This window comes from Panthera tigris, chromosome E2 (assembly GCF_018350195.1).
Source record: "Panthera tigris isolate Pti1 chromosome E2, P.tigris_Pti1_mat1.1, whole genome shotgun sequence".
NCBI classification, from domain to species: Eukaryota; Metazoa; Chordata; class Mammalia; order Carnivora; family Felidae; genus Panthera; species Panthera tigris.
This window is the reverse complement of record NC_056674.1, coordinates 1042354-1062071: the sequence shown is the minus strand read 5'-3', so window position 1 is coordinate 1062071 and position 19718 is coordinate 1042354. Positions and strand designations below refer to the sequence as shown.

The 19718-nt window shown below is 48.9% G+C and overlaps 2 protein-coding genes across 6 annotated transcripts; both read left to right on the top strand.

Moving 5' to 3' along the window:
- The first annotated feature begins 895 nt into the window (after window positions 1–895).
- Window positions 896–2921, top strand: LOC102952089 (zinc finger and SCAN domain-containing protein 4). The gene is made up of 3 exons (XM_042969519.1): window positions 896–1290; window positions 1811–1976; window positions 2068–2921. Exons 1-3 carry the CDS (start codon window positions 898–900, stop codon window positions 2808–2810), a joined length of 1302 nt encoding a protein of 433 aa, XP_042825453.1. The 5' UTR covers window positions 896–897; the 3' UTR covers window positions 2811–2921.
- A 9360-nt stretch (window positions 2922–12281) lies between these two features.
- On the top strand, window positions 12282–19159 carry LOC122234150 (zinc finger protein 154-like). Of its 5 annotated transcripts, XR_006211915.1 has the most exons (4): window positions 12282–12549; window positions 15488–15614; window positions 16937–18842; window positions 18898–19159. XR_006211915.1 is itself a non-coding variant. In XM_042969510.1 (3 exons), the coding sequence occupies exons 1-3, from the start codon at window positions 12517–12519 to the stop codon at window positions 18322–18324; spliced, it is 1548 nt and encodes a 515-aa protein (XP_042825444.1). In that variant the 5' UTR covers window positions 12282–12516; the 3' UTR covers window positions 18325–19159. The 5 variants fall into 5 exon arrangements, 4 of the variants coding, with proteins under 4 accessions (XP_042825444.1, XP_042825445.1, XP_042825447.1 ...); XM_042969510.1 differs by having other exon boundaries at window positions 16937–19159; XM_042969511.1 differs by having other exon boundaries at window positions 12283–12549; window positions 15493–15614; window positions 16937–19159.
- Window positions 19160–19718: the final 559 nt, after the last annotated feature.

Genomic DNA, 19718 nt, shown 5'->3' with positions numbered 1-19718 from the left:
TGTGTTATTATACAATCCAATCGATTTTGGTAAATTGGTCTTGTATCAGACATTTTGCAAAAATTCATTTTGCAAAAATTGTCTAAGATTTGTAGAATATTTGATCCTTTGTTGGAAACAAAATCAGGAAATGCATAAATAATGATATATGATACATTTTCTTGCCTTTTTTACCGGTAAAAGAGTATTCCAATGTTGCATAGAGTTGAAAGTGGCCCTCCACCTCTCAATTTCAAGGAAAAAACTTTTAAGGATAATTTTTGCTGTGTTTTGTAGAACTTTATGATATCAGGGATGTTCTCTTCCTTCCTAGCTTACTAAATGTCTTTTTTGGTAATGAGCACTGACTTTTATGAGGCACTTTTAATGTACCCAAGAAGATGATTATATTGTATTTTCCTAAATTCTCTTCATGTGGTAAGTTACATCAATATTTTTTTAGTTTAACCCAACTTTTCGTTTAGAAAGTTAACCCCACTTGTTTTGTGATCTATTATTCTCTTTATATGTCACTGAATTTGATTTACAAACTTTGTTTTCCGTGAGATATCCTGATCTGTAGTGTAGTTTTCTTTAATGCACTTGTAAAATTTTGTTATCAGGGAGCTGCTGAACTTATTAACTAAAAGGGGAGTGTTCTCACTTTTTTATGCTCTGGGAGAGTCTGTGTAGGATTAGACTTCTTTCTCTCTTAAATGTCTAGTAAAATTCATCCATAAACTCCTCTGAAACTGAATTTTTTTTAATTATGGCGGTGCTGAAATTAATTATATACCTCTTCTATTTCTAGCTGGCACTCTTCGAGTATCTACCAGTTGGTGAAACAGATCTTCAGATAAACAAGTCAGTACGAATTGAATATCCAAAGTTGAATCTCTCTGAGAATTCTTGTTAAGAATGGCTTTAGATCTCAGAATTTCATGTCAGGGAGAACCATCTAGGAATGTCCCTGGGTCAGAAAACCTAGAGCATAAACCCAGCCAAGGACCAGCCATTCAGGGGGAAGAGATCTATGAGTTCCCCAGCACTCAGCTCAGTTTATTTCAAAACAGTAATAACTCATGCGCAAGGGAGGAGCTGCAAAATCTCTACAACTTATTTCACTCATGGCTGCAACCAGAAAAACACAGCAAGGATGAAATTATTTCTCGTTTGGTCCTGGAACAGTTTATGATCAATGGCCACTGCAGTGACAGGTCCGTGTTGAAAGAGAAATGGAATACAAGTGGCAGAAACATGGAGAAATTCATGGAAAATCTAACTGACGATGGCATGAAACCACCTGGATTAGTGAGTAAAGGGTTTTGACTCCTGGGGTGAGGGGCAGAGGTGTGTAAGGATTAAGTACAACCTGTTGGAGTTGCCTGGAAGTAGAGACAGGAGAGTCATTGTAGACCCACTTACTAGTTCTCACCAAAGAGACGCTTTACCATTGCTAAGAAAGCAAAAGTGAAAGCAGATGTTTTATAGGCATCTAGTCAGGAGGACATATAAGAGCCACTATCTAAATTGATTAGAGCCAGTGAGATGGTAGGAAGGCTCACTAAGAAGTTGACGATAGAGCAGAAACCTCAAGAATGGGGAGAAGTATCTTAACACAAGCTTGCTCTCCCCTCAGAAAGCCTTAGTATTAGCCTTTTCTCATTGGGAAAGGCACAGTAGCAAGAAATTACCATGAAATTTAAGGCCGGCAGAGATAAGAGCAGAGCAGTGGGTGTGGCAGCACACAGTAGAGGGATCCTGGGAAACTTGATGAGTGCAGGTCTTCCATGAGATCTATTTCCCCACAGTAATCAGGCTTTGTTTATAGGTCCACGTCCACATGCAGGGACAGGAAGCCCTCTTTTCTGAGAATATGCCCTTAAGAGAAGTCATTGTTCATTTCACCAAACAGTTGTCAGCAGGAACCCCAACAGGAGAGAACATGGGGACACGGTCCTGTACTCCCCAGGATACTTCTCTGGCAATGGGACGAGGTGAGTGGGGCAGGCCAAGGTACCGGAGGGATATTCTATGTGGACTTCCTCCTGGCTACAACTTCACTGAGTCACATTTTTCCCCTCACAGGAGACGAAGATAAAGAAAATGGTGGCAACATTGACCAAGTAAATGACGGTATTACTAGTCAAGGCAATGAAATCCCTTCCCTGCTCATTATCCAGGAAGAGGGCTGTCCTAGGCCTGAAGACGACAGTGTTTCTTTGAAGAATCCAGTCAGCTCTGGAAGAACAGGTCTAGCTATCTCCGGGTCCCAGGAGGGGTGCCCAAAAGGACCCCCTTATCAAGATATCCTTATGGAACTGGGACCAGGGTTTCTCTCTCAGCCAGTCAAGGTCACCCCTGAGCCTGTTCCTACCCACCAGAATGAGGGAATCTCCACATGTGAGGGACTCCAAGAAAGATCCCATGAAGCCCCCAAACCATATAGATGTGAAAAGTGTCCCAAGATCTTTAGGTATTTCTCTCAGCTAAAAGCCCATCAGAGAAGACACAATAATGAGAGGACATTTATTTGTGCTGAGTGTAACAAAGGCTTCTTCCAAGCATCAGACCTACGCGTGCACCAGATGACTCACGCAAGAGAGAAGCCTTTCACGTGCAGCACGTGTGAAAAGTCCTTCAGCCACAAAACCAACCTCCAGGCTCATGAGAGAATCCACACGGGAGAGAAGCCCTACGCGTGTTCCCTTTGCCGGAGAAGCTACCGCCAGTCATCCACCTACCACCGCCACCTGAGGACTCACCAGAAAATGGCCTTCAAAAGTGCTCCTTCCACACCAGAAGCTTCCTCAGCTGCAGCCCCAATGTAATGTACACAAATGTATATGCAAGTATGTATATTTCCATCGTACTTCTCTGTTTGGAAGATAATTTCTAATTTCCTGATCGTATCCTCCATTTCCTGTCTTACTGCATTAAAATATAACTTTAAGGAGGTCGGGGAATTTGTTTGTTCACTGAAGTATTTCTGGTACCTAGAAAAATGGCTGCCACATTTCAAATGACCAATAAGTAATCTGTTGAATTAATTAATAAAGGTGAAATGTTGGTGTTTATTCCTTAAAATCCAGGAACATCCAGGCCTATGACACAAACGGCAGTTCCCAGAGGTCATGTGAGGCTTTCCTTCTGCTCCCCTGTCCTCTATCCACACCCTTCACCTTCAGTGGGCCGCACGTACCTAAAAAGGTGGAGAGCAGAGGTAGAAACTCAGAAATCGAACTGAAGCTTTGAAAGGGAAACTTTATGTTCAAATGATAGATTCCTTTAATTCACTGGGAACATTAACAGCTAAGCTGACCTGATATGATTGGTGATGGAAAGTTGCCGAATGCTCTTTTATTGACGAATCATTACCAAAAAAGTCAACTACTTTGCATTCCTTTCTTCCAGAGATGGAAGGTATGGGGGGGATGGGGAGTCTGTTTGCAGAACTAGTTTGAAAGGGCAGTTTGGGGAGAAGAAAAGATTCCGGGCACAGCTGAGGCAAAAGCACATTTACTGGTTATTTGGAATACACTCGTGAGGCGGTTTCGACCAGGTATTGGGGCTCCATCGCACTGAGAAACCAGAAGGTACATGTAGAAAGGGCTTGAATCATGGAAGGGGGTACTCTGTGGGGTAAACTGTGACATTTCTCTCGGTGCATCTATAGCACAGAAAGCTACGCGGCCACAGATAGTGGTCCGCTGTGTGGGAAGCCCATTCACCCATCCTCTTTCCCGGGCTGTCTCCATGGGTTTGCTATTGTCAATATTCTTGCACATACCTCTTGGTGCAAGGGAAAGCTTTTGTTCGGGAAGACCTCTGTGAGGCGGGTTATGAAATAATACAAAATGTATGTGCTGGGGGGGGCCTGGGTTACGTGGCCAACTCTTGATTTCAGCTCATGGTCTCACAGTTCGTAAAATCAAGCCCACTGTCAGGTTCTGTGCTGACAGAGTGGGGCCTGCTCGGGATTCTCTCTCTTTTCCCTTCCCTCTCTGCCCCTCTCCCACTCGGGCGTACATGTTCTCTCTCTCTCTCTCAAAATAAATAAACATTAAAAAAAGAAGAACCTATGTTTAAAAAAAAGAATATTGAAAATATATATGTTTGTCTCTGCCCCCCAGTTCCTGGCACAGAGCTCCTAAAACCCTTGTTATTTATTTTTTGTCTTTAATTTTTAAAATGTTTCCATTTATTTTTGAGAGAGAGCGTGCACATGAGAAGGGGGGAGGGGAAGAGAGAGGGGGGCAGAGGGTCTGAAGCAGGGTCTACACTGACAGCAGAGAGGCCAATGAGGGGTTCGAACTCATGAACCATGAGATCGTGACCTGAGCCCAAGTTGGATACTTAACCGACCGAGTCACCCAGGTGCCCCATCCTTGTAATTTCTTAAGTGATGACAGCACTAGAAGCACCTTTTGTTCTCATATTTGGTCTTTGACCCTGGTTCCTGATACAGAACCCCTAAATCCTGTGGAATTTCCTTGGTGATAGGAGTGTCTTTCATTTCAGTGATGCAACTCCTGAGTAGCTTCAGGATGGGGCGTGGTCACCAAAAAGACCAAGCCATGTGTAGAAGTTTGGAACTTTCTACCCCATCCTCCAGACGTGGAGAGGGGCTAGAGATTGAGTTAATGATCAATCGTGCCACACAAAGTTTGGGGAACTTGGTGAACAGCCACGTGCCAGGAAGCTGGTGCACCCCCAAGTCCATGGGGACGGGACCTCCTGTGCTGGGGACCCTTCTAGATCTCACCACAGCCTGGCAGCTTACAGATGCACCAGTACTCACAGAGACTCAAGAGACAGGCATGTCCTAGGGACGCCCAAACAACATACAGGACTGCACGGTCCCCCAGGACCGAGTGTGATGAGGGGGATGGGTGTGAAGAGAGTCTGGCTTCGAGAAAACAACCCATCCCATCTCTGCGGATGTGACGATGCACTGGTGGAAGAACAGAAAGTTGGGTGCACACCTTGGTACAGCCCGGAGTCCCACACAGGCGTGAAGACTCACAGGTGGTCAGGGAGAAACCAGCTGGGGCTAGAAGTCTTTACACAGAAATGCTTGCCCCCAGGGCCGAGAAGCCTCACTCCAGCTGGGACAGGAAGGTGGGAGAGTTGCGGGCTGTACAGGAGGGGTGGGAACTTTCTAGCGGGTCAGCAGTCATCGTTTGGACTATTTGCAATTTACTAACAATGGTGAGGAGGAGCTATCAGGGCTAAGGTCTCCAGCAAGAGCTACGGGCAGGGAGGTATGAAGGCGGCTCTCAGTCCTTCAAGGCCTCACAACCTCCACAATACTGACAATGATAACCGGGTGACAGCTCATATGGGGGCACAGAGTGGAAGTGTCACCCAGAAGCCATATTTAGGCTTTCTCCCTCCGAGGGGAGAAATCGTTACTGATGGTGGTGAGGGGGCAAGATGGCCCGCGGGGACACCGATGACCTGGAAAGCCTCAGGTGGAAAGCGTCTCGAGCAGGCTCTGCTCCGCCAGCACAGGGCCTGACCAGGGCTGGAACTCGCAACACGTGACATCACGACCTGAGCTGAAATCAAGGGTGTAATGCTTAACCGACGCAGCTGCCCAGGAACCCTCTCTGTGCTTTTAATTGTGGGTCCAGCTTTGTTTCTACCATTGCTGTGTCCAAGGACCCCAGTCTGGCAACATCATAATGTGCTCTCAGAATCAAATGAACTTCCATAATTTCCATACCACATCTGCCGATTTCTCTCTTTATTTCAATTCATTCTATGATTTCATTTCCAACTTGGTCCTCCAATTTCCCTTTCCCCTTCTTTTATTTTGCTTCACTCTTCTAGTCTATTACATATCTCATTCCACTCATGATTTCTTCAATGTCTCATTTCAACCTTAAGTGGGTTTATAAAATGTTAGACAAATTCATTCGTGTATAGCTTTGAGGTTTTGATCTGTTACGTAACAAAATTCAACTGAGTAAGTTTTAAAGATCTTATTGGCTTTATTCAATGATTCATGAGTCAGGCAGGATCCCATCCAGTAAACAGAAAGGAGCTCCAAGGAGCTGTACAAACTGGAAGACTTTTATAGGCAGAAGGGATAGGACAAGGAAGTTACTAACAGAAAGTAGATTGTTTCAGGCAAGGTGACCTTCCTTTGGGGGACAGTAGAGCTCTATCAGGCAGATTACCTCACTAGTGCCGACCAGGTAATTCCAGATTGACCAGCTTAAGATTCCACACCTGGGAGAGGTTGAAGCCAAAACTGAGTTAGGTATTAAGTGTTAGTTTGATGACACGGGCTTAGGACAAGTGACTCTATTTGGGGCTCCTTGTCTCTTTTCTTAACAGTTCCCTCTGGAACTTCACCCACCCCTCCCTTCAACCTTCCAACCCAAGGGAATGGACACTTCTAAATTCGTAAGGATCCACAAGACACATTTCACCCTCAGTTATAAATTTATAAATATTTGTAAATATTCAGTAAAATTGGGGCTCCTGGCTGGCTCAGTCAGTTAAGACTACAACTCTTGATCTCGGCTCAGGTCATGATCTCACAGTTCTCAGGATGGAGCCCTGAGTGGGGCTCTGCACTGAAAGCACAGCGCCTGCTTGAGATTCTCTCCCTCTCTCTCTCTGCCCCTCCCCTGCTTGCTCTCTCTCTCTCTCCTTCTCTCAAAATAAAGAAATAAACTTTAAAAAACATCAACTCTTTAAAAAAAATATTCAGTGAAATATCCATTGATTTGCCTTTATCTAACCTGTTTGCTGGATTGATTATTGGTTCCATTTGTTTTAAAAATCTTACTAGTCAATATGCACGGTTTATGGAAGGTCATTGCTAGTGGGATATGTTCTGCCATATTTACAATTCTGTTCCCATGGTTACTTATCAAAAGACACAGTCTCTTTATTTTGGTTATTTATTACATATAATATACTGAAAATAATTGAAATATAAGTTCAAGAAACCCCTAGTGCTTTGTTTCAATTATTTCTAAATTTAATATCCTGGAAAAACATGTCTAAAATGTTACCGAGTCTGGGGTGCCTGGGTGGCTCAGTCGGTTGAGCGTCCAATGTCAGCTCAGGTCATGATCTCGCGGTCCGTGAGTTCGAACCCCGTGTCAGGCTCTGTGCTGACAGCTCAGAGCCTGGAGCCTGTTTCAGATTCTGTGTTTCCCTCTTTCTCTGACCCTCCCCCGTTCATGCTCTGTCTCTCTCTGTCTCAAAAATAAATAAACGTTAAAAAAAAATTTTAAAAAAAGGAAAAAAAATAAAACATACAATGTTATTTTAACTCTAGTTAGCATTTCTTAGACATTTTTCATGTGTTTATCATTATTTTTCCTCTAAGCATTACCATTCACAGGGCACACCTGGATGGCTTGGTCGGTTTGATGAGGGACCATAAGGCAAGCTGAAGGCCAAGTACAAGCTAGCACAACCCCACCCCCACTCGCAGGTGGGATATGTGTGACATTCCTCAGGCCCTCCTGGCTGCCCAAGAAGAAAGGAAAGAACACAAAACAAACGCTTAAACCGATAGAGTCTTCATCAGTTTACAAATCTCTCATCAATGGCCTAATCTCTAGGAACTCCCTACTGTCTTAATGATAATGCTTTGCTAGAGGGGAAAACAATCTTAGCTTGACAATAGCTGGGCTTCCCCCAATCTGTAAATCCTCTTTAGCATATGGAAATACCTTTAAGAAACTCCCTCTTGGCTTTACCTCCCCCAACTCCACAGTATATAAGCACTCTGCACAGTCCCAGTGCAGCTCTTCTGGCCCACGGGTCCTGTCCCCGTGTTTTAATAAAATCACCTTTTTGCACCAAGGACGTTTTCAAGAATTCTTTCTTGGCCATCGGCTCTGAGCCCCACCATCACCCCCAAACCCCATCAGGTTGAGCCTCTGACTTTTTTTTTTAAGTTTGTTTCTTTATTGGGGGGGGGGGGGAAGGGACAGAGAGAGAGAGAGAGAGAGAGAGAGAATCCCAATCAGGCTCCACTCAGTGCACAGCCTGATACTGGGCTCAATCCCAAACTTTAAGATCACCACCTGAGCTACTATCAAGAGTCAGACACTTAACTGACTGAGCCACCCAGGCACCCCAAGCCTCTGACTCTTGATTTCAGCTCAGGTCATTCGTTATTCCTAGGATTGTGGGATCCAGCCCTGAGTTGGGCTCTATGCTGGGCGTGGAGACTGCTTAAGATTCTCTCTCTTCCTCTACCCCTCTCCCCTGCTCACACTCTTGCTCACTCTCTCTCTCTCAAAAAAAAAAAAAAGAAAAAAGAAAAATAAAAAAGATTTACCATCCACATACATTGCCAGTCTTATTTGGTGTTTTACCAATGTGATTAGTTACAGCTCTGAGATAACACGGTCTGTTATGACCTCTCACACATACATTTTATTTATTTATTTTGACAGAGAGTGAGAGAGAGAGAGACCGAGAGAGAGAGAGAGAGAGAGAGAGCATGAGCAGGGCAGGGGCAGAGAGAGAGGGAGAGAGAATCCCAAGCAGGTTCCACACTGTCAGCGCAAGGAACCCAACAAGTGGCTCTATCTCACAAGCAGTGAGATAATGACCTTGGCAGAAATCAAGAGTGGGATGTGTAATGACTGAGCTACGCAGGTGATCTCACACATAATTTTTTTTACATTTTTATTTTTAATTTGTTTTTGTTATGTTTTGTTATATTCCACTTTTAAGCATATTTTTACTTTTATGGATTTGAATATGCCAATTATTATTATGTCTTCCTATTCACACTTAGAAAAATTTTAATGTTTATTTTTGAGAGAGAGAGAAAGACTATGAGCAGGGAGGGGCAGAGAGAGAGGGAGACACAGAATCCGAAGCAGGCTCCAGGCTGGGCTGTCAGCACAGAGCCCAACTCAGGCCCAAACTCATGAGCCTTGAGATCATGACCTGAGCCAAAGTTGGAAGCTTAACTGACTGAGTCACCCAGGTGCCCCTATTCCTATTCACACTTACTGATGATTTGTCCAGTTCAAGATTATAAAAACCTACTATAATACATTTATATTGGAGATTTGTTTTTCCTCACATTTGAATCATTATTTACTAGTTCTAAGAGCTAAAAATGTTTCTACTTTATATTAAGCTCTAAGATGGGAGCTGAAATTTTCCTTTAATGTTTTCAGTGAGATCTCCAAATATTGTCATACTCTTATGAAAAAAAATTTTCCCCAACTAATTAATAACTGATATCAGTTCCTGATGTGATATCTGATATCTGATATCAATTCCTAGTGCCCCTCCATTTCTTTTTAAAACTTTTTTTTTAAGTTATTTATTTATTTATTTAGTTAGTTGAGAGAGAGAGAGAGAGCGAGCAGTGGGAGACTAAGGAGGGGCACAGAAGATCCGAAGCAGGTTCTGTGCTGACAGCACTGAGACTGTTACAGGGCTGGAACCCAGGAACCATGAGATCATGACCTGAGATGAAGCCAAATGCTTAACCGACTGAGCCACCCAGATGCCCCCCTCTATTTCTTAATTGTATTGAAATTTAACCCATGGTCTAATAGATATATAAAAGGGAATATATATTTTTCTAAAGTTCTGATAGTTCCTCCAAACCTCCTCTATACTCAGTCTCAACATCTCAGCCAAGAGCAAATCCATCCTTCTGGCTGCTTGGGACAAAATTTTTGAGTCATCCCATCTCCTGTTGTATTGTGACCCAATGAGGATGCTCTTTGAGAGTGAGCTGGAAAGGAGAGTGAGGAAGAAGAAACCAGTCTCTATCCTTTTGTAGGACCTGGGTTGGATTCTGCTCAGGCTGTGCCACCTGTTCTGGTTGGCCCCTCTGACCACTAGTTCCTGTGGCTGCAGTGGCACTGATACATCAGGGCAGGCAAGTGGAGGGTTTCCAGGGCCATCTTCCACTAGACCCCCAACCCTACCGTCATGTATTTAATGTCCTAATATAGAGGAGGGTTTTTCCTGGAAACTTCATCTTCCTCTAACCATTATGTTAAGTCTGAGGGCCCTGGAGGGTCTCTCCCAACCTAAAGTCCTGAATCCAGGCCAGAGATCATATGCTAAGTTCCCAGTGAGGAGTCCAATGGGACACAGTGTGGAAGTATGAAGTGCAGTTTCTCCCAATCCCACTGTCCCTGTGTCATCTGCATGGAGGGAACCGCAGAGAAGCGCACAGCTGCAGAGATCAGAGACCTCAGTGTGCAATCCACCTGAGCCCTTCACCAGGGCTGTGACCTGAAGCAGGTCCCCTCACTGCCCTTGCTGTCTATTTTATTGGGAATGCTAGCAATCTCCCTCCCTGGGTGTCATATTGGAAACTAGGAGAGTTCTCGGGCCCTAAAACCTCATGCACCAGCTGGTGCCGGGCTCTTGACTTCCTGGCAAGAAAGAATTCAAGAGTGAGTCAGAGTAAACAACAGAAAAAGTTTTATTGCAAGGTGAAAAGTACCACCTCAAGGACGAGCGAGAGCATGTGCAGTCAGGAGGACCGGAGTCCCGCCGGGTGTATATGGGGCTCTGATTCTGAAAGGTGGTTATAATTTGGGCACTAAATATTCAAGTGAGGTTCTGGGAATATGCGTGGATTTCCAAAAACTCTACGTATCATTGCACGTACTCTAAGGTAACAATTATGCGCAGGCACAGCCTGATTTCAATATGACTAGGTCTTTGTACACATGCGAGCCAGGGCTGGTGCAGCAACTTCACTTAGTCAAAAGCAGTTGGATTTGAAATTGCACCAAACCAGTACATGACGATCCATTTCTCTGGTTAAGGCAATTAGTTAATTTTGGAAAGTGCATCCATTAAACTGTTTGGCCATGATAATTGCAGAAATGAGGTGTCCTTTTGGATGTAAATACCCAAGAGGCCCTGTGTTTTCTCTCATTGTGGCGCTAATCACTGTCAAGATTTGAATGTTTTATTCATTTGTTGTCCACATGGCCCCTCCTGAACTTTATTCCAGATTCACTGCATTATCCCCTCCTCTTAGAGCCCTTTCTGGGTTGCCCAATCTAAAATTGCCCCAAATCCTAGTGTCTTCCCTCTGCTTTTTGTTTTCAGGGTCCCTAGGGCTCTTTGACATTCTCTTCACCATTTATGTAGTTCTTTTGTGGAGCTCTGACTCCACCAGTGGAACTAGAGGTCTTCTTCCCATCACTCCACAAAATCACTCAACATGGAATTATTTTGAACTAAGGCAATTAAGAAGCAGCAAAAACGAGAGGGGGGCCTGGATGGCTCACTTGGGCTTCTGACTCTTGATTTCAGCTCTGGTCATGATCTCGTGGTTCATGAGATTGAGCCCTGAGCCCCCTGTGGGGATCTGCGCTGACATCGAGTGCAGTGCAACTGGAGGAGAGCCACGGGTATCTGAACTCTGATTTAACTGTTGGTAATAAGGTTGAAGCAAGGAACATGGAGGGAGGCCTTCATAATAGGACTCAAGGCTGCCTCTGTCAGTGGGGACCATAATAGTCTGGGATCCTCTTTCAAACTGCCAAGCATTTTCTGGGCCACATATGCTGAGTAACAAGTAGAGAGGCCAAGAAGATGACTATGGTAATGGGTAGGATGGGGCTGTAGTGTGGCAGCACAGTTGTGAGACATGTGGCAAAAAGAGTGATGTGCACATGGAGAGGGAGTGTGGAACGCATGACCCCAGGGCCTTCATAAGAGTAAGACTGAGCCATGTATGGTACTGTCTCGTAAAAGTGATCTGAGCAACTTCATGGTCATGGGTGGTTGTGGCCATGCATGGCAGGTCAAGAGCTTAGGGGCTGTCTGCTCACGTGCCTATTGTTCAGGGGTAATACAACGAACAGTGGGACCATTATGAGACAGTGAATTGAAATAGGATAATGTTTATTAGCTTCCACTGGTCATGCACACATCTTTCATCTCAAAGACTCCATGGAACAACTTGTTTATTTTCCTTGTAGCCCTCGAAACATCAGCAACCATGTATTAGGCTCCGGGAGCAGGCTGAGCTTCCCTGGGTGTGAAAATTGTGTCCAGACACTTAGGTGATCAGCGGCAGAGAGCCCTATGCAGATATACGATTACATTCTCTCAAAGGAGAAGAGAAGCCGACCAGAATATGCCTTTTCCCTTAGCCCCTCCAAGCAGAGACCTTGGTGGCTCTTTCCCTAAGAGGCCCTTTGATCCGCGGCCTCGGAATTGTGGAGACTACTTTACCCAGAAAGCCCAGAGCCTAAGCGGCAGCGTCGCTGTCCAATGAGAGCTTCAATACAGGAGACTTCCCGTGTAGCCCGTTCGGCGGGGCGGGACTTCCGGCTGTCGCTGAGGGCGGCCATGTTGGCGCTCTTAGTTTAGCTCACCTGGTGACAGGTTCCGGAGTTCCGCTTCCACAGTGACATAACGGGACTAAGAAGGTGCGAGAGGAGGCGCCAACCCTGCTGAACCGTTAGGGGTTGGGGTCGCCACGTCTCCCGAGCTACCCCGACCCGAGTGGGACAGGGACCGCCCGCCCGGGTGACCACCGCCCACCCACAGAGTCCGATGGCGGTGGCCGCGCCCAGGGACCCGCCTGAGGTAACCGCGCGGCCCCAAGGGCCCTCCCCGCCCTCCCCCACCCAGACCCTCGAGGCCCGAACGCGGGGCGCCTGCTCGCGTCCCTGCGGCCCAGGTCCGGTGTCCGGGCCGGGAAGGCGCTCGCGGGCGGGGGCCCCGGGTCTCAGCGCCGGCGTGCCGGGGTGCGGGAGGGGGCTGCAGGGGAGGGACACGTGGTGAGGGGCGATGCAGAGCACTGAGGCACGGAGGCTGAACTGCCAGCCGAGTCGAGTCGTAGTCTTCAGGGCCGGCAAGAGTTCGGGGAGCCTTGATCCCTGGAACCCGCCGTGGCCTCCCGCGTCCAAGACTGGACACGCCCCCATTTCCCGGGGCTGCAGGGGCGTTTATGGAACCGACACGAACAGGTGGGTGGGGTCCCAGTCCTCATTGGCCCCGACCCCCACCCCCTTGTCCTGGATTGTTGTGTCCCCTGGACTCTTAGGTGCCATTCCGCAAGTTTGGGGTCTGGAGACCCTGGAGAAACCCCAGGCCCGTGCCAGGAGTTACATGAAGGTGTTTCCGTTTGTGGCAACCAGTGTGGGCACGGTTGTCCCAGGACCTGGTAGCAAGGTGTGCACACGCTGGAGTTAACACCCAGCCGGAACTATTCAGGAAACGAACGGTCCCCCTTTGTTTCGGTTGGGAACAAGGAGCAGGGGCACAGGAGTCAGGACCGGAACGACTGCCTGAGAAGTTGGGTGCCTCTTGCGGTGGGAATGGGAAGCTTGGATGTGAGCAGGGACGTGACATTACCAAGGGCCTCATGGGATCCACCCCGCTATAGCATGAAGTGTAGACTGCGAGTTCAGGGAGGAGGCTACTGTCATAGTCTCGGTGAGGGTTATTGGACCAGGGCCCTGGCTTACAGGTCGTTGGAGTCGGGATGTGTGTTTTAAGAAGTAACAACTCTATTTTCTAATGTTTCACCCTGTCACGGGGTGAAACAAGGATTCAGGGATACTTCCAGGGTTTTGTTCACATGGACATGGGAATGGAAGCTCAGTCAACGGAGATGAGGAAGTTGGTAGTTTGAGTGATGTGTGGGCAGGAGATGTTTTGGGAGCACTGAGTGGACGCATTAAGTAGGCAGCCAACACACAGCTCCAGAAATCTGAGGGGGGAGGGTTCATAAGGGAGACCTCTAAAAATATCGTGGCTGCTGTGTGGGCCCAGGCGAGTGAGCTGGGGGTCACATCTGCAAGGAGCAGTCTTCTGGTTATGCAGGTAAAGCGATTATGGTGCCAGGAAGAAGGGGGGAGAAAGGGAGTTCGGGCTCGATACTTGGGTGATGGTGTGACTTGAGAGATGAGGGATGTAATGGCCATGAAGGGAGAGTGTGTGGGGACAGGATGCGCGGGCAGGTGGCCACGGTTTCTGGCAGAAGAGTAGACGCGAGAGGGATGCAGAGGCTGAGGAGTGACAAGAGCAAGAGGACGACAGTCAGGCCGGAGCCTGTGGAGCTTCTCCACTCTGCGAACTCTGCCAGGATGTGTGAGGACTTTGGTGCAGCCGGGGCAAGGGGGAAGTGTTCGTTCATGCTGGAGGCTAAGGTCGCCTGTGACCTGCCGACCTGGTCACCTGTGACGGACACTAGGTCCTGCCGGTCTGAGGCAGGGTGGCCTGCCCAGAAGGATCTTGGGGCTGCCACCACTAGTGGAAACCACGGCAGGTCTAGAGTGGCGTTGGATCCTGTTTGTCTCTACCGAGCACACTCTGGAAGCTGGTGCTCCCTGTGGTGTGAGGCCTAGAGCGAAGACCCCTGTGATGCCCTATCTCTGTGTGTGCTGAAAGGAGGAGGGACTCACTTGGCCTGAGTGGAAGTTCTCCTCCTCCCTCTTCTGCTGTCGGTGAGGTTTCCGGGCCACACAGCCTTCTCCTCCAAGGTGCGTGTGCTGCTTAGCCCTTCGTGTGGGTTTCAGTTCCCTGCCAGCCCGTGGAGTGACTCAGACGGGCCGATAACGTCCTCTGACAGTGCAGGAGACACCCCACCCTCTCTATCCAATGAAGCCTGCATCCTCTGGCTCCTGGTTGTTCACTCTTTTTTCTTTTTGTAATTTTTTTTAACGTTTTTTATTTATTTTTTGAGACAGGGAGGGACAGAGCATGAACAGGGGAGGGTCAGAGAGAGGGAGACACAGAATCTGAGACAGGCTCCAGACTCTGAGCTGTCAGCACAGAGCCCGACGCGGGGCTCGAACTCAGGGACCGCGAGATCATGACCTGAGCCGAAGTCGGCCGCTCACCTGACTGAGCCACCCAGGCGCCCCATGTTCGCTCTTTCAGAACACAACAACCACGCTCTGGGCCCGTCTGGGTGCAATGTCCTCCTCTCCCAGGCGGTGAATACCTGTGGGTAATAAAGTGCTGTCCGTCTCCTCTGTACGGGGTCGGGTGCCGTGTGTTTAGTCATCCCATTGCCCTAAGATGGGATGCCCTCCCTCACCAGTGGGGTGAAGAGGAAGTGATTACAATACAAGTCACATATGGGGAGCCGGAGACCTTTCTACAGCGTGGGACAGTGAGGCGGTGTTGACCATAGGCATGTGGTTGTGAGATCCAGTTTCCAGGATTGTGTGTACTTAGGGAGGGAATGTGCCTGATGGCCTGGGGACCTGGTATTGAGACTTATGTGACCGTGGCCGCCACAGAAGAATGGCCTGGTATGAGTGGGTGAATCCTCTGTGCCAGGTCCACAACTTGGGTACGTACTTGTCCACATGCCTCTTGTGTCGGCAGAACCCTGTGATCAGTGGGCCCATGAGGGGGGAAGAGCGCCTTGGCTCCCAGCACTGGGGCCTGGTTTCTCCTCTGAGTTGGGAGAATGGGGGAGGATGGGCATGGATTAGGGGTGGGTGGGGAAAGGGATTGTGGATCTTGGGAAAGGGGCTTTTTGTGGTTTCATCTGTCCCCATCATGCCAGGGCAGGGTGACCTTTGAAGACGTGGCCGTGTACTTCTCCGGGGAGGAATGGGGTCTCCTGGACGAGGCTCAGAGATGTCTGTACCAGGATGTGATGCTGGAGACCTTGGCACATATAACCTCCTTGGGTAAGACCCTCAAACCCACCCCTGTGCCCTGGGCTAGTCTCTGCCCTCCCCATGTCCCCAGCAGCAGTCTGTCTTTACTTTGGGACCACGAGCACTGCTTCCTTCCCCAGTTCCCTGGGTGGGTGCTGTAGTAGGTAAGGCTGGGGTCTGCGCACTGCCCTCCTTCCTGGAGTGGGACCGGCTTTCCTGCTGACGTGCAGGGAAGAGGGTGGAGTCTTGCGGTGGACCTAACGGACACCAGCTTCACTACCCTCTTCCTGCCTGGCTGACTTCGTCCACGTGCAAGGCATCTGCATGCTCCAGGTCAGCTGCCTTCTCTAGCTGACGCTTCGCCGTGCCTGCCTGTGCCCGCAATTGCTTTCTCCGCCAGAGTTACTGCTTCCACGGACCATGGGCTGTTCTCAGGAGACCCCCTTCCAGAGTTGTCCGGGGACTCTTTAGTTCTCTTTCCCATAGGCTGTCATGCGCTGGGCTGTTCTAGGCTGCTGGTGGCCACTCATCTGTCCGCTCCTTCTCCTTAGTACCTGTATCACGAAGGTGCCATATCCTTGCTCGTGGTGGGAGTGGGGCTGGATGGGGGAGCCTGTGGTGGTTCACAGGAGGTCCGGTGACCCACCCACAGGATGGCTCAGAGGCAGCCAGGCCCTGCAGAGTGGCACCTGCAGGAAGACGACTTCAGTGTTGGGTTCAGATGCCCCCAAAGCCTATTCTCTTTGACTAGTACTTTGAAGCCAGTGGCCGTACTTCATTTCTGTCCTTCCTTGCCCTTTTATGGCGCTTTGCCGAATGTCATCCATGTTACTTGTCAGTTCTACTCTAACTTCCAGCCCGGGGTGAGCGTCACAGCTCTGGGCTCCATATGGCACCGGTTTTTCTCACCACTCCACCTGCAGCACTCTGCACAGTGGCCGCTGTGTATTCTGTCATGAGGTGTGGCCGTGTTCTTAAGCCGTCCCTCAACACCACCTGCCCTGTCACAGTCCTGTTTCCTTGAGCCTTGACACACCCTTCTGCACGGCATTGGTGTCATCACGATGAGTTCCTTTGGAAAGTTGTTTGCAGAGGACTGAATTGTAGACCTTTTGGCTCCTCTCTGTCCCGCCACATGCTTGGCCTTCATCTCAGAAGGCCTCTCTCATTCAGTGTTCTTTGTACCCCACTACTGCTGAGCAGCCCCATCCTCAACCTCAGCCGACTCTGTGGTCCCGCAGACAGGCCCGTGCATGGGTTCCCGGGTTTGTTGGCCACACATTCGTAGCTCGTGTACTAGCCTCCCTCCCGTCAAAGTCAGCCCGCGCTTCACCAGCATTTCCTGCTTTCAGGCTGCTGGCACGGAGCAGGGGACGAGGAGGCACCTGAGCAGAGCGTTTCTGTACAAGGAGTGTCACGGGGCAGGACTTCCAAGGCGGCTGTGTCCTCCCAGAAGGCCCCCCCTCGTGAGGTGTGTGTCCCGGACTTGAGGGAACTTTTACATTCGACCGAGCACCACGCGACACCTGGTGGACAGAAAGTGCACAAGATGGGGGCGTGTGACACACAGGTGTATTTCGACACAGACCTGGGGCACCAGCAGCAGCGCACTGGAGAGAAATGCTTCGGGAGCAACAGGGGCGGAGCCTCTTCTCGGAAGGACTACACATTCTGTGTGTCCGGGAAGCCCTTTTCCTGTGGCGAGGTTGTGAGGGACTTGTTGGCGAGCTCGAGATTCCTCCAGGATCGGGCCACACACACCAGGGAGAAGTCAGACAGGAGAGCTGAGTGCGGGGCGGCCTCTCACGGAAGGAGAACTCCGTGCACCTCGGGAGAGGGCGCCAAGGACCTCACTTGCAGACACACCCTTGTTCGTCACCAGAGACACCTCAGCAGAGACAGATGCTTCATGTGCAGCGAATGTGGGAAATCTTTTAGCAAAAGCTACAGCCTCAGTGACCACTGGAGAGTGCACACTGGGGAAAAGCCTTATGAGTGTGGGCAATGTGGGAAGTCCTTTAGGCAAAGCTCCAGCCTCATTCAACACCGGAGGGTTCACACTGGAGCAAGGCCTCACGAGTGTGACGAATGTGGGAAATTATTTAGCAACAAGTCCAACCTCATTAAACATCGGAGAATTCACACCGGAGAACGGCCGTACGAGTGCAGCGAGTGCGGGAAGTCCTTCAGCGAGAGCTCTGCGCTCCTTCAACACCGGAGTGTGCACACTGGAGAGAGGCCTTATGAGTGCAGCGAATGCGGGAAGTTCTTTACCTACCACTCCAGCCTCATAAAACACCAGAGAGTTCACTCAGGATCAAGGCCCTACGAGTGCAGCGAATGCGGAAAATCCTTTACTCAGAATTCCAGCCTCATCGAACACCGAAGAGTCCACAGCGGAGAAAGGCCTTATAAGTGCAGCGAATGTGAGAAATCCTTTAGCCAGAGCTCTGCGCTTCTTCAACATCGGAGAGTTCACACTGGAGAGAGGCCTTATGAGTGCAGCGAATGTGGGAAATTCTTTACTTACAGTTCCAGTCTCCTAAAACACCAGAGAGTACACACTGGATCGAGGCCTTACGAGTGCGCTGAATGTGGAAAATCCTTTACTCAGAACTCCAGCCTCATTAAACACAGGAGAGTTCACACTGGAGAAAGGCCTTATGAGTGCAGCGAATGTGGGAAGTCCTTTAGCCATAGCTCCAGCCTCATTAAGCACCGGAAAGTGCACACCGGGTAAGGGCTTGAGGAGTACGGTGAATTTGGGAAACGTTTACCCGTGTCTTCCATTTCCGTGACCGTTCAAATATTCACACCAGAAAAAAGGCTTTATGAGTTTTGAAGGTGGGAGATATTTACGTCCGTGTCCAAGCTCCTAAAACACCACAGTGTCCCTTCAGATGAAGGCCTGGGAATGTGGCCGATGGGAGAAGGGGCTGACTGAAGTCGAGCCTCGGTGCACTCCAGAGAACTCACACTGAAGAAGGGCCTTAGAAATGCCGTGACTGTGAGAAAGCCTTAAGCCAAAGGACTTAGTTCATCGGAGATGACAAATTTCAAATGGGAGACCTACCTGAAATGTGCAGGTATACAGCATTTAGGTGTTCAGTGTGACAGCGCTGGAGGAGAGCCTTTCGGAAGGTGCCATTTGCCTGGGTTGAACCTCATACATCTAAACATCCACAGAAACCCCAGGGATGTGGCAGCTGCAGTGCACTTTGTTAACCTGCCCAGGGCCATGCTCCAGTGTCAGGGCAGGTCCCAGATGACCATGAACAGCCCGAGTACTTGCTCCTTCCCTGTGTCAGGGCAGGTCCCAGATGACCATGAACAGCCCCAGTATTGCTCCTTCCCCACTTTTCCTCTCTGAGGAGGTAGGGCATGGATCTCACCCAGTTTTGGCCTAGAGGACTGTTGGTGCATTGAAAAGGTGGACTGCATGTCTCAGGGCTGTTATTGTCCTCGTGACTCTAGAGATGGAAACCCCAGCCTCCCAAGTCACCAACCCAGCAGTCACCCTCCCATTGCTCTTGTTTGTACCATAATAAAGGTCTTACTGTTTAAGTCACTGTTAATCGTGGGGATTCCATTCACTGTGTGCGTGTAGGAAGTTAACTGTGTTTGCTAGCATGAGCATGTGAACAGATTCGTGTGCCTTAGAAGGGACAGTGTGACGGCAGAAGATAGCTCTCCAGTCAGAGTTTAGTTTGTATGGCTGCTTGAAGACTTTCAGGGAAGGCTGAAGGCTCTGTGATCCTAATTTATAGTTGGATGCCAGGATATTTTGTAGGGTCAGAGTTTCAATCCGAAGAGTGGCAGTTGTTGGCTGTTAGGACAACCTTCAGGGCTTCTAAGCAACATAAAGTTGTTGTCTTGTTCACGAGGGATATTGATGGTATAGTGAGTGCCCGGTGCTCTTGAAGGAAATCTATTCCCCAGGCCTGGCAGCACAGCCACAGGCCTTGATGTCCTGAATTCTGTAGGTAGCATCACTGGTTTTAAGACTATAAGGGCCATGGGCATGATCACTGTGACGCAAATAGGATTAAGAGAGAGTGCAGGAGACCAACAAACTGCAGTGATCCTCTCTGAAAAGGGCATCCACAGTATTTAGGCACTATGACCTTGAAGGTT

Bases quoted from the DNA above. Each gene is read 5' to 3' on its own strand.
- LOC102952089 (XM_042969519.1), top strand. From the start codon at position 898: ATGGCTTTAGATCTCAGAATTTCATGTCAGGGAGAACCATCTAGGAAT. The intron at 1,291-1,810 runs GTGAGTAAAGGG...CTTTGTTTATAG, and splicing joins GCATGAAACCACCTGGATTA to GTCCACGTCCACATGCAGGG. The intron at 1,977-2,067 runs GTGAGTGGGGCA...TTCCCCTCACAG, and splicing joins TTCTCTGGCAATGGGACGAG to GAGACGAAGATAAAGAAAAT.
- LOC122234150 (XM_042969510.1), top strand. From the start codon at position 12,517: ATGGCGGTGGCCGCGCCCAGGGACCCGCCTGAG. The intron at 12,550-15,487 runs GTAACCGCGCGG...CCATCATGCCAG, and splicing joins CGCCCAGGGACCCGCCTGAG to GGCAGGGTGACCTTTGAAGA. The intron at 15,615-16,936 runs GTAAGACCCTCA...TCCTGCTTTCAG, and splicing joins GGCACATATAACCTCCTTGG to GCTGCTGGCACGGAGCAGGG.